The 14061-nt window shown below is 47.8% G+C and overlaps 1 protein-coding gene and 1 long non-coding RNA gene across 3 annotated transcripts in view; one reads left to right on the plus strand and one right to left on the minus strand.

Annotated features, from left to right (window-relative positions):
• Nucleotides 1-583: 583 nt before the first annotated feature.
• LOC143164222 (uncharacterized) lies at nt 584-3524 on the plus strand. The gene is made up of 3 exons (XR_012996035.1): nt 584-669; nt 2679-2741; nt 3197-3524. It is a non-coding gene; the product is annotated as an uncharacterized LOC143164222 (long non-coding RNA).
• FAM107A (family with sequence similarity 107 member A) overlaps nt 982-14061 on the minus strand; it is a 30681-nt gene continuing 17601 nt past the window's right edge. For both annotated transcript variants that reach the window (XM_076346527.1, XM_076346528.1), the window contains 3 exons: nt 8110-8284; nt 4163-4319; nt 982-2960 (listed from right to left, as the gene is read on the minus strand). In XM_076346527.1, coding sequence (XP_076202642.1) covers nt 2853-2960; nt 4163-4319; nt 8110-8284 — 440 coding nt within the window. In that variant the 3' untranslated portion in view covers nt 982-2852. The remainder of the gene's footprint in view (nt 2961-4162; nt 4320-8109; nt 8285-14061) is intronic.

A 14061-nucleotide genomic window follows, 5' to 3' on the forward strand; every position in this document is an offset into this window, starting at 1 on the left:
GGGAGGCGGTTACTGGTTCACAGGGGTGACAAGAGCTGTGTTGGAAAACGCTGTGATTTTTTTTAAACCAATGCTTGAACAGTAAAAACATCATTTCCCACGTGCCGTCACGGAGGGCTGGAGCCTGCAGCTCTTGCTGGCGATGAAGTGCCGTGTGTCCTGCTGTGTGCCATGGGGCTCCTACAGCCCATCCCGGCCCCGCGGGAGCTGCCAGTGCTGGCTGCTTGTGGCCGGTTTGGTGGGTCGGTGTGTGGACGTGTGTCTGGGTCCTGGCTCACAGCCCACGGAGTCCCAGTGGGCAGCCGGGTCAGGGCTTTCTGCTGTCTCTCCACCGCTGGAAGGGTTTCTTGTGTCTCTGTTAGCTCAGCCTGAGTTAGGACAGTATGACCTGGCCCTCCCTTTCCATTCTGGACACCCACTGAAAATGACCCAGACACCCCTTAGCAATCCCCAACTGCATTCGTGTGCAGCCCCACTCTGTGCTTGGTGGACACCACATCAAAGGGAGACAACTTGATTTTTTTTTTTCCAGATAAGATTTGCACAATCAAGAAGACCGCAGCAAAGTATTTTCAACCTTTTCATGCTGATCTGAGCACTCAGCTTACCCAGACCTTACCGGATGGCTCCCACTCAAGGACTTGCATCAATGCCCCCATCCCAGCCTGGGTAAGCTGATAGCACTGATTTCACTGGTGCATATGGAGCGACAGATTGCCTCTCCTGGAGTGCATTTCCATCTGTGGCAAAATTACAAATTAATTTGCTGATTTTTTTTGAGCTCTTTGATCAAGGTTACTTAATCTGTGCCATAACCCCTCACAAAACCCCAGCACAGTAATTCTGGCTTGTTATTTACACCAATGTTATCTATGGAGTATCATACAGCGTTCTTTACAGCTGTGTACAAGCATGCTTAGCAACACCTTTTTTTTCTTGCAGAAATTTGGCTTTTTTTCCCCCTGAAAAAATGGTCAATGCTGCTTCTTCCTCATGGTTTTAATCATAACCTATATGAAAAGCTTCACAGTTGGCAAGGACGTAACAGATCCTTTCAGATCTTGTTTGACCCATAGTGACTATATGCACTGGATTTCTGAAATAAAAGCTTGTTTAGTATAAGCATGATGAGCAAGGGGCTAAAAACTACCGTGGAGACAGTGCCGCGAGATGGGGCTCTCAGGGACTGAAACTAAGTTAAGAGCTTTTATAGTCCAAGACTCTGGCAAAAGCCCCATACCTGTATCACTGCTTTTGACACGTGATGTGGCTCAGATGCCGGGTCGAGCAACAGTCCTCTGAAATGAAACACCCCGCTGGATCAGGGAGACTAGGGAATGGATTAGTAACTTTTTAATAAATATGTGATGAATGCCCAGTTTCGCTTAATTTACATATGGATCCACTGAAGCTGTGGATAGTAGATATTGTTTAACCAGGTATTACCTTCCCAGCTGACTAGGTCCTTCGAGGCTTGTCATTCAAAAGCCAGTGTTCAAAGGCAGTTGGTGAGTTATGCTGTTTAGGCTTTGTATCAGGGCTGATGTGAGAAGCCAGAAGCTGAGATCTTCCTGAAGGAGCAATTTTAGCTCTAGATGTGGACACCTCAGGGCACGGATGCTCCATCAATGTGGTAGGCTCTGTCCATACACAGTGCAAAGGCACCATCTATCTCAGCTTTGCTATACCAGCAGCAAGAAGATTTTTAGCTTTGCAAGGTGGCAACTGAAATGAGGTAGCTCTGACCTCTGGAAAAGGGGATGAGAAGCACTGACAAATAGTTTTGCATCAGCATCTGTGTGCCCCATAGCCCCTGGTGCCTACAGATGTCAGCTGTGTGCAGGGTGAACAGGACAGCAGCCTGGCACCGGTATGACATTACCACATTACCACCTCTCAACCACAGGACATTTCTGTGGGTCCCTGTGGTAGCACATGTCCAGCTGCTGGGTGAGGGGCTGAAGCTCAGTAGTCCAGGGGCAAGAAGAAGTTTGTCTGTCTGCTACATCCACAGGGATCTGCTGCCCGGTCGCTGCACGCTTCCATGAACACCCACGCTGAAAACACCCAGCCTTTGCTTTCTGCACAGAACATTCACCTCCCACTAGGGGTGCTGATGGTGTAGTCCAATGTATTTTCTACCTGAGCATAGAACTGCCTAAATAGCTGTTTTCAAACAGGTTTGAAATGCAGTTTAAAGGTGCTCGTGAAGAACGGTTGCACCTGCCTGTGCTGCGTTGGTATGGGCACACAGAGGTTGATTTTTCTATTCGTATGGGTGTGCTGCTGGGACACACAGCCTCAGCCAGGCTTGACTCACACACTGGTGCAATACCAGTGACCCTTGGGAAAGCCATTATGGTCACCTGGGCTGTTCTCAGTAATACTCAGATTGTCGCTTTTAGCTACCATGCCAAGTTTCCAGGAGGTTCTCCAGAGTTGCAGCCGCTCTCCTGTCACCCTGTGCCTGGCGAGCCTGCCTCCAAGAAGAAGCAGGGGTCCCCCAAGCCATCCCTCCACAGACTTTCCTGGCTTAAATGGTCACTGTGTCTCAAGGGTTAACCAAGAGTTAGCTGGAGGTTAGCGTGCACCCACAATCTGGGGGGAGAATAACATAATTTCTCTCTGCATCTCCTTGTGTGAGTACTTCTTCAGTGAACACTGCGCCTTTTCCACAGTGATACCTTCCTGGGCTGGGAAAACCTTTTTTGTGCCTTCTACTGGAGCAAGTGTTAATAACCGTAAGTAGCCCCAATGATGCGGCTTTGAATGTCCACCATGTACAGAGATGTCGTCAGCATGTATGTGTTAGCGCCGGCCTTGGTAGGTTCCCCATTGAGATTTGGCAGAAGCTATGCTGCTTTCTCGTCCCCCGTCACTGTCGACGTTCTTCTCAGGTTTTCCTTGACTTTAATGAATTCTGGTGCATGGTCTTCCTGCTTCTCCTGCTCTTTCTCTAACTGTAAGAAAGAAGAGTCACCGTTAGCTGTGCATGCTAAAGGACAAAAGTGCATTAGCTACATGAAAATGGTGGGCTTCATTATTGCTGGGTGTCCACGTATTATTGCCCAAAGCTGAACAAGTGTGTAGTGCACGTGTCGGTGCTCTCTTTTTCCAAACCATTACACCAGAGCCATGTTCACCCCAAGTCTCTTTTTCTGTCCAACTGAAACATTATTATTTTTTTTTCCTCCAGGGAGGAACATCTCCAGCAGAAAAGCAGGAGACTGCTTTACTTCAGACCTGGCATGGAGGAGGGAGGAGGAGGTTTGAATCCTTCCCAGCAAAGGAGGCCTGTGAGCCTGGGAAAAGCTCTCAGCATTAGGTTATCATCTAAGGGGGGATAAGGTGTTGTACTGCCTCACTTTTATATGTGAAGTCTTTATGGATCTGTCCCTAAATCACCTTGTTTCATATTCCTGGTTCTTCTCTGAGAGTGCTGGGCTTTGATTTTTCAAGTGATCTTGGCTTGGCTGCTATTATTGCAAGGGAGCTGTTGTGTCATTAATTAAATAAACTAGTTTCATCCATTTGCAGTGCAAATACTGGCAAGTAGGACAGGGAATGACTTTCTTTTCAGCGGCAACAAGCTGACTTGCTGCTTGCACTGGTTTGGGTAAAGGGCATGTGCAGAGAACACCCGGGGCATGGCTGTGCTGCTGACAAGCACCCGTGCTGAATATTGCTCTCCCCAGGCCTATTTTTGGCCAGAGTACATGCCAGGAACTGCTCCCAAAGGCAGCTTGGGTGTGATTGCAGCAGGGTTTGCACCTTCCAGCACTTCTGCAGCCTCTCACCCCGCACCCCAAGGTCCTGAGCACCCCTGTGGTGGGTGCTGCAACAGCCCCCATGTTATCTGGGGTGCTTTGAACTGGAAAGCACACCCCCAGGACACCACGTGGGACCCAGAGAAGACCCAGGGCCAGTGGTACTTGGCAGGGGTCCTGGGCGAGGTGGTATGAATGAAGTGAATCCCACTGTGAGGATGAGGGTGCTGCAGCTGCATGGGGCAGCAGTGAAGGATGTACTGTGGCTCCCATTTTATGGAGGGGTAGCAACGCTATACCTTGGGTTGAGCTTCAGCCCATCCATCTCCCCTGTGGTCTGTGCCTCGTGCAGGGTGGTTAGGACAACCTGGGGATGACTGAAAACTCAGTTCTACCTGATCCAGCCTCTGGTGCCTCTTTAATAGCTCTTTTTCAAAAGGAGACTGCAATTTCTTTGCCTCTTCCTCTTCCTTCTTCTGTCTGATGAGCTGATTTCGCCGTCGGTGCTCAAGTACCCGCTGCAGCTCTGGCTTGCTCTCCACGCCCAAGCCTCTGTGGATAAAAAGCAGATAAATCAGGGCTGGCGCACCTACACCCTGGGGTGTAACCACTGCCAGCCTGGCAACCCCAAAACTCTTCTTGGTCCTAAATGGAAACATGGGAGACCTGGTCCACAAACCAGTCCTGGTCCACAAATCCATCCACAAGGCTTTGAGGGTGCTACCGGGAGCACCTTACTGCAGGATGGTGCCTTGGGCTGCCTGCCTCGGGTGGGCATGGCATTTGCTGTCCGTGTCCGGGGCTTGTGGCGCTGGAAGTTTTGCTAATCCCATTACACTGAGGTGCTACAGCTTTCTGGGTCAAGTATGGAAATGAGACCTTCTGTTGGCTCCTGCTGTTACTAGTTTTAATTATGTCAGTGATGGCTTCAGCAGCATTGAGGGCCTTTTAAATAATGACAGTGTTTTTTCCACCAGCAGGGGTAGTCATTGATCTGCAATAATTGTCCTGGCAGTTCCTTTCCTCGCTTTTGCATCCCAGCTTTGCTTCAGAGCTGAGGGCTAGCGATCCCCCTGTTGACATGGAGAGTTCGGGTCAAGAGGCCAAAATGAAACGTCCTTTTCTCCTGGAAGCCAGAGCATTTGCCGATGGCACAGGTGCCTGGCTCCCCTTCAGCTGCCTGAAGCATCTCAGATGAAGTGGGGCTGCTCCAAGCCCTGTTCTATGAGGGGTGGGATCACGGGAAAGGAGACATGGCAAGGACACGCAGGCAAGGCATAAATATGTGGTAAAGAGATGAAAGAATTTCTCCAAACAAATTTCAGAAATCTAACACTTTGAATATTGCCATGCCTCAATTCAGACACTAAGATTTGCCTCCTGCAGCTGACCCTGGCCACCTTCCCACCAGCTTCTGTCCCCCTAGAAGCATGGGAGTAGTTATGGATGTGTAGGGCTATGGGTGAATGTGGAACAAGTCCAGATGTGCTCCTGCATGGTTGTGGGATGGTTCCTGCCCTTCCAGGATAGTGGTTTGACCAACTCATCTCCTCCATGCCAAAAGGAATCTGCTTTCATAAAATCCATCAGCTTCCTGGTTAAATCACTAAAAGTGGTGACTCTCTTCCCTGCTGAGTCCTTGTCAGAGGGAGGCAAAAACCTGAAGCTGCTGGGAAGTTGAACATTTGCTGAATTTTGGGAGACTTTATTGCAACTGCAGAGTTTCGTGTCGCTGAAGAACAGATTATTAAGAAGTGGTCGAGGCCGGATTTATGCAGGCTATCTTCTGCAATAGCAGCTGGAATGTAAGTAATCTTGCAAGAAAAAACGGAACTAGAAGTTGTTTACTGAAGTTGTATTTTTGAGGAGAAGGAGTTGAAGACCCTGTAGTTGTCACACATAGGGAAGGAGTGGGGCCTGACCACTTTTGTGGGCTGGGTTTAACACTCGTTTAAATCAATGGGCTGAGAGTATTTACAAGTCTCATTGTAAAATGTGGGGTGTTTGGTGTTCCTGTGGGTGAAGGTCTGTTTTGAAGCGAGGAGGGGACCTCCCCGTGTCTGTGTTAAAGGCTTGCCCAGAGCATGGCAGGTCGGCGTGCACTATTAATGCAATGCTCATCCTCAGTACTGGGAGGTTTTTGTTGACCGAAGGCTGGTTGGCTTCTGCTAAGGTCGTTTGAAAGCAAAGACATCAAACCCTGTGGACTACCAAGCTTCCTTGGCAGGGTGGTGGACACCGAGGTGGTATCTCACATCATGAGAAACTGAACTGGCAGGCAGGAGAGGGAAACACTCTCCAGATGCAGCAAACCTCAGTGCTATCACAACATGGCTGGGAACCAGTGCTTGCATCCTTCCAGTGCCACGTTTAACAATGCTTCCTGTTGTCATTTCTGTTTTTTGCTTTATGGTGGGACAAAGTTCATGGCAACACCAGTGAAGGTAGCAGTAGCATTGGCCCCAGAGCTTTCATGATGTTTTCTCAAGTCAGGAAGAACTCAGACTTTGCAGAGAGGCTTGAGAGAGAGAAAACCTGCCTTGGCTTGCTGGAGACACAGCTTGCAATGTTGCCTATGGATTTGTTACTACTCTTTGATTTAACCAGCCTGTGTTGTTAGTACCCAGAGGTGTTGACTAAGATAAGGGTTTTGTTGCACAAGCTGCTGATTTGAGTTGCTTCTCCCTGCTGCTTAAGGGGACAAACCAACAGCAAAGCAGAAAAGGAGCAAGTCATAGATCCTTCTCTCATCCCTTCTCCCCTTTCTCACCCTATAGTAACATGTAGCAGGAGGCAAAACTGGTGGATTCGAGAGTGACGTGAAACCAGCAACGATGGATTGTTGTTTGCAGTAGGGTTTGTTTCACATATTTGCCGAAAAATATTTGGGAGGCCAGAGCCAAAGCAGGTTTAAATTGATGCCTGAGATGTATAGGACTAAAATAAGAGGGGTCAGGAGATGCAGGATGGCTGCGATGGGGCTGCCTCCTGCCAGCATCTGATGGCACATGTGGATATATCATGGTGGCAGGCATAGGACTCGAATACGAAGTGATGATGCACTTTGTATTTGCCAGTTTGAAGTTCAGCTCAGCCTGGTGCTGTGGGATCTGTACCCTGTCTGCCACTGTTCGTCTCTGCTACCTCCGTTGCAGGAATTTCTTGATGCTTTGGTCCATTGTGGTTAGACTGGAAATAACATTCTGCAAGATCAAAGCCAATGTTGGTGGGTGAGCCTTTAAACTGAGCAGTGTCACTAGGCAGGTTATGGTCACTCTCAAACCAGAGAGTTTTAAAAATATCTAGCTGGTATAGTTACCTCTGCCTCGATGCTGGAGAATGGCCTGGGCATGGTCCCTGTAATTCTTCTGATCTGTGAGTATCAAATCAAACTCAAGCCCAGCCAGTGCCAGTATTGATTAATGCACCCTGCTGGCAGGCTTGATTGTTTGCTGAATTAATATATGTGTCTGGTTCTCGTAATGACCGTAGTCCGTTTGAACAGAGGCTGTGCTCCTTTTAATTAGATGGTCAAAGTGCTATCGTGTCAGAATATTTCAGGGTGTTCAGAAAATGTCAATATAAAGCCAGCAGATTTCTTGCTGTGCTAAAAAGTCTCTGAACTGAATATGCTTTTATTGCACTGATGTTCAGACAGTTGCCGCAAAGGAATGATGTGGTTGTAGATTCTCAGTCCCTGGTGTCATTATCCTGATGTTGTATCTGTACCCCCAAACGGTTAAACTGGGTTGATGGGGTAAGAATCAGGAATGTGAATTCTAGCCTATCTTTACTCATTTGATTTTTAGGGAGACAGCGGTTAGCATTTTCCTTGTACAGAAGATCTCACGCTGATGCTATCCCAGCTTTCAATGGCTCCATCTAGCCTGGAGCTCTAACTGCCTCTGGATTGGCCTTCAAGCACACAGGAAGGCTGTACATTGCTGGAGACTCGGCAAGTCAGTGATGGAGAAAAACCAGGACCAGGGAGAAAATATGCATGGGACACCGAGAAGGGGGCTGTAGGGATGCCTCGCATCTTCCAGTGCTTGTGGCTTGAGGTGGGTGGAAATAGTGAGCAGCTCCAAAAAGTGCTAGCCAGTGCTTCAGGATGGCAGAGCAAGGGGCTTTTCGTTCTGCTTTCGTTTTAAGAGAAACCATCACGTCAGAGAAAAGAGGAAAGGACTACAGCAAGTTTACATAGTGTTCATTTGCAAGTGAAGGGATTTATTGTGCCCTTCCAACTCGCAGGCAGTCGCTGGCACTTGTGCCTCGGCTGCTGAGCTCCGATGGCTCAGCACCTCTCGGACCACTCCAGCGGCAGGCTGCGACCTCCTCTTACCTTTTGTGGTTCATCAGCAGCTCTCTGTGCAGCTCTTGGTGGCTCTTCGAGGCTTTTACAGGATTTAGGAGCTTTTTAGGTTTGATGAGGTCTGGGTTTCCATCTATGTAGTCTGGGTGAGTCAGGATATTCCCACTCTCTGGTCGCTCCCGCTGTATTTCAGTGTACATCGATGCTGGAAGAAAAGAGAGGTGTTTGCATGAGAAGTGTCACCCCGCTGTGGTGTGGGAACCCACTGGAGCTCTCCTCCCCTGGGCAAGACAGAGGAGAAGAGATGGTGCCTGCCCTGGCTGCTTGACACCCGTGTCAGTGTCTGCATGCGTGTGTCTCCATGTGCTGGTGCAGGTGTTTTAGAGGTTTTAAAAAATATTCCCTTTGCGTTGTTGATGAGACACATATTAATTAGATCACTTAAATTACTTGCCAGCCGCTCGCTTCAGTGGCTGCAGCCAAGGATTAATTAATGCAAGACAGGTCTAACTAAAACTGGAAACACACATGGATGTGGACTGTACTGAGCTGCTGCCTTGGTCTTCCTGGCTGAGGCTGTCGGTCCCTTAGCACAAGGGGATGCTGTGGGATTTGAGGGGCTTCCGAAACACGGGCCTGAGGAAGTGCTGCTGTATCTGAGACCTCTTGTCAAGGAAAGATTTTGCTGATATTCTGCTGGCCTAATAATCAGGATCGAGCCCAATGCCAAGAAAAGCATAATTCGCCCATGCAGTATGTGATCGTGCTGTAATAATTTGTATGTTCTGGATGTAAGAACAAGAGCCTACTGTTTGGAAGTGATGGCAGCTTGGATTTCAGGCACACCGCAGGGCATGTTCACTGTTGGTATTTTCCAAGTGCTCTACATTTCTCCTTTACAAAAAACCCTATACAAAGTGAGTGCAAAGCACAAGTTATAAGACAAACTGCATGTGGTGGGCTGTGTCTTTAAATGCGGAGCACAGTGGGGCTGCCTACAATTATTCAGTGTATGGTCTAATCAGGGGCTCAGAAAGAGCAATTTATTCCTGACTATTCACTTGAACAATTTGGAAGTTTACCAGGAAGAATAAAAAGTCCCAGGAAAAGGGTGTAGGCAGTTCCATGTCTGTAAGTGTCTCTTTATTACAGTATTTTTGGGGGCCTAGTGTGAAGTTATATGGGTTGGTGGAGCAGCAAGGAAAACAGTTGTTCAGTAATGTCTCCTCTCTCTCTTATTGCAATCTCATGTATAAAAGGAATAAAACCCTTTTAAAAGAGAAATCAATAAAAAAAGGCAAGAGAAAGCAGACTAGGTCATTCTTTCACAGTCAGTAAGTACTTACCAAATGTAAAGTGGATCGCAATCAAACAGAATTGTGTAAGGAATAATACTGCTGAAGAAATGATTCAAGATCAAGCAACTTCTCATTGAATGTTAATGTGGCCAGTGCCCTACTGCTTTGGGAACAAAGAAAAACAAATCAGAGCCCATTACATGAGTGTAATTGGGGTGAATAGTTTGGTACGTATCTAAAGGGTGCTTGGAAGCTGGACCCAGTGATTTCTTGTATCAAATTATTTTCCTCTAGGATCATACATCACTGCTGGCAGAAAGGAAGGTGGCGTAGTTTGATGTTTGATGGCAAGTGCCAGGCTGACTCAAACCCCTGCGGGGCTGAACTCCACAGGCTGAAACTGGGGGCTCAGAGTTGCCTTCCAGAGAGATGCAGGGACTGAAGAACAGCCAAGGGTTAAGGCAGCACAATTTCACGGCTAACTTTTATTAGGTGAAAGTCAGGTTTTGAAGAATGAGAAAACATGTCAGATTTTCACTTGGGTAAAATTGCTTTGTTTTTTTTCTTCTTCTACTTCTTCCCTTTTTTGGTCTTCTTTTCACAGAAGAGGCAGACAAAAGACAAGGAAGGAAGGTACAAAAGCAAAGGGGTTTTTTTGCATGAATGAAATGGATGAGCTCCCATTTCAAATGGCAAAGCAATGTCTTCATTCTTCAAACAAATATGTCTCTCCATGGAGTAACTTAAATAAAATGCCAGGTGTTTTTAATGGAAACACCGGTTTTGGACAGCTAACAGACTAGCCTCAGTGTCACTGTGTCGTCCTGTTGCCCTTTTCCCACTGTTCCTGTGCCGTCGTTTAGACCAGAGCTGCTTCCAGTGACAGAGATGCCCGCACTTGCTTGTGTGCTGGGTACCAAATCCTGCTGCACGGCAGGAGAAGGGCTGGGGCATATCGATCTTGGATTTGTCCATCTTAAATCCACCTGTTGTGCTCTGCTAGGGGATAATGCAGCGAGCAGTGAAGTTGGAAGGATTACATGGCCAACCAAGCCTGAAGGACCAACCTGGATGCTGTACATGGCTGTAACGCCAGTGACTTTGGTGGGTTTTTTTTCTGTACCAAGTAGCTCTCGGGCCCTGCCGCTAAGCTGTACTAGCTCTTGGGGCACTGGTGCAGCGCTGTTACTTATAAAGTACTGTTTTCTGCCTGCTTCGGTGATGTATGGATTTCCTTTTGCAACTCAGGAGTGGGAGTCCCTTCTTCCCTACCTCCAAGACCCAAATCCTGGGAGATTCGCTTGGGGCAGGCTGTCCCCACATCCACATAGGGCTAACGCCCAGCAGCGTACAACGCTGTTGCATGATGTCACGGGCCTTTTATTTTGGTCTCGTGGTGTTTCCACCCCCCAGACACCCAGGATGATCAGGGAAGGACTCCCCCCCCCCCCCGCCCCCCACTTTGGGGGACCCTCTGCTTATGTAGCATTTTGGGGGAGCACTGCAGCGAGCCTGGATGTTTTGAGTGGGCTAATGTGGTTATTTCCAGACTGCAGCAATCTAACGCTGCATGGCTGAGGCTTGCAAAGAAGCAGCAATTTATCAACCTATTTACTGACAGCAGATGGGGAACTTTTCCCTGAAACTAGTAGAAATGAAGAAAATACTGGGAAGGAAGGAGGGGGAGAACTGAAACTGACTGGAAGCATTTCTGGCCAGGTGGCTGTTAAATCAGCTTGCAAAAATCCTCACAATGAGTGCAATTTGCCTGAACAATACTGCAGGGGCCAGGACACAGCAGGTAGCTCTGAGCTTGGTTTTCACTGTGACGGGGAGTGTGCAGACACCGACCTGGAGGGTTTGGCTTCCAGTGGGTGTCTGTACTGCTGCCCTGGGGACAAAGTCAAAGCCCTGACCTTGTCCCTGACCAGGACTGGAAGGAGCCTTGAACCTCACTACAAGAATAGCACTTTAAACCTTCAGAAGACCTTAGTCTGGAACAATTCAAGGAATGTCTTCATTTGCATTGAGCAGAAAAAGAAAAATGAGAATATAAAAACATTGGTGTGCCTGAAACACAGCTTGGGGTTATGCTGGGAGTAAGGACAGGGCATCCTTTCTCCTGCAGGTTGGCAGATAGAGACCCAGTGCAAAATGTTTCTCGTGGAATAGATCTATCATCTTCAAGACCTGATGTAATTCATGTCTGTGTAAGGGGAGACAGACTGCTATCAGGCTGCTTTTTGTCATTATTTATAGTGCTGGAGGTATAAATCAAGCCAGGTCTCTGCAGTGGATTTACAGCAGGATGTCTGTTTTTGCATGATTCAGCTGTAGATCAATGAACAAGGCTCTGCTCTGGCACCTCCTTGGCCACCATCATAAATCAGCAAAAGGTGTTAGACATTTTTATATTGTTCTTGGCAAGATAGAAACAAAAAAATCCATGTGCATTTTAATACCCTCTGCTGTACTCAGAAAGACAGTGTGACCTTTTAAATAGATCTGCTTTGGAGTGTTGCTTATAAAAAGTAGCTGTGTTGGCTTCGACATACTCAGTCTTTTGCTTGCTTTTAAATATTTTCCCTTTCCTCATTTCTAGAAGACTGAGGCTTTCTAGGAAAGGTACATTTCCAAGTGACTTTTCTGTAAGTAAAAAGCAAGACTTCTTGGATGAGGAGGCCAGGGCCACTTGGCAGATACTTGGACGTCACGCGTGGCGTTATCTCCGCTCCAAACTGTGAAACAAGGTCCCAGTCTTGCTTAGTTTTCTAGGAGACCCCACAGGCAATATTCAGCATCTTTGAGATGGCCCAGAGACCAAACACCCTCCTGCCCCAGGGTGTGGGACTGGCTGGAGGAGAAAAATGACATTTTAATATCTTGGTCTGTTCTGACCTAGACCAAAGCCCAAATTTCTGCTCAGACCGCTGGGAAATGCTTATAAATTCCCCAATTCCTGGGAGACTTGTGATAAAATCATCAGCCTGCAATCCTGGGGCAAATTGTTTCCACTTCTGATTATGCTCAGCCCTAGTCTTTTGGGGAACAGGATATCAGGCAGTTTTGGTGCAACATTAAATGCCTTTGAAAACCTGAATGTTGCAAATAATACATTAAATGTACCCTACTAGGAATGTAAAACGCAGTGTGCTGCTTGGAGTGCTGAGTGGCTTTTGTGCAGCCCAGGGCAAGGAGAAAGGTTTTAGCCTGCTCCTGAAGAGGAGGAGGAGGAGGAGGAGGAGGAGGACTGGCTCATGCCCAGGGACAAGCATCAGACAAGGGGGCTCGGCTGCGGCCAGAGCTGAGCTACACTTCCCTTTGCTGCTGTTGCTGCTTTTTAGTTTTCCCTCACTCAGAGGAGATGCCCTTCACAGAGCATTTATTTAGGATTAAGCGATTTGTCTTTCTGTGGTGGGTTGCCCTGTGAGCCCCTCTGCGTCGGGACCGCGTGCCATGTCCTGCTTCCTGCGCTGCCGCTGGCAGCCTGCTTCACCGTCCTGTCGGGATGGAAATAATCCCCAGGAATGTTAAGGGGATTAACGGCCCTGGAAAGGGCAGGTAACCCGAGGGGTGCAGCTCTGTTTACAGCTACCTGCATGGCTCCAGCCATTCTTCACAAGGGGGAAAACAAAAGAGTTTGAAAAGAAAATTAGTCTATAGCTGTTGGGTTTAGAAAGCTGTAGGGTGGAGGTCTGGGCTCCTACCCAGCACCTCTTGACTTGCGACTGTGTAGGAGAATGGAAGGTGCAGCAGGACACCAGCGTTCACCTGCTTTTTGCAGGTTTTCATGTGAAATGCCTCCTCCCCCTTGACTTTTGTTTTGCCAAGCTCTCCTCGATGTACTGCCCCTCTGCCTATGCATCCCTCGGCCCTTTTCCATGCCACCTGCAAACCGAGTTTCTCTTCCTTCAGTGCCATAGGCAGCCCCGCTCTGCAGCGTGCCCTGCCCCATGCAGTGCTGCCCTGTTGGTTCTCAGCATCCTTAACTTGCAATGCTTTCTTCTGCCGCACAGGTCAGTATTTGGCTTTAGCTGAAATCTATAAAGCAAACATAGATTGCAGTCTTTTATTTCTGCTGTCTGTGTCATTTGAGAACTGATTTTCCAACTAGAGCATCTCAGGAGAGGTTTGTCAACAGGGGCAGATGATGACCAAACTGCTCTTGTTAAAAATATTGTATGGGCATCCCTTTCTGGGCAAAGAATAGGCCTCTGTGAAATGCCATCCACGTAAAAACAGGCAAAAGGCATTATTCTGGGAATGGGATCCAAGCTCAGAGGATATTGCTATTTGTAATTCTGTGAAACCCTGTTACTTGGTAGAAGGGATGAGACTGGGCAAAAACCTCAGGACGCCCAGAGTCAGAGCCCTGGATCTGGGTTTGTAAAACCACTGACCCAAGGGACCGTTTCCTGGGCCGACATGATCACTTAAAACTGTGGCTACAGAGAAGAACCTCTGGTTTTCTGGATGCGTGGGATTTATTCATGAATGCGTCTTTTTTAAAGAACCAACAGATTAACGAAGGGCTGCTGAAAGAAGCTGGTCATACACATCCCGCAAGTAAGGAGACTGCAAAACCAACGCACTCAATATGGGTCAGCAGAGCTAGTTTAAAGCTATTTACACAAGTAACCTGAGCCTGGGAAATAATGTGAATGTCTGACACATTTAACTGCAA

The sequence above is a fragment of the Aptenodytes patagonicus genome, chromosome 8 (assembly GCF_965638725.1).
Source record: "Aptenodytes patagonicus chromosome 8, bAptPat1.pri.cur, whole genome shotgun sequence".
Lineage (NCBI taxonomy): Eukaryota > Metazoa > Chordata > Aves > Sphenisciformes > Spheniscidae > Aptenodytes > Aptenodytes patagonicus.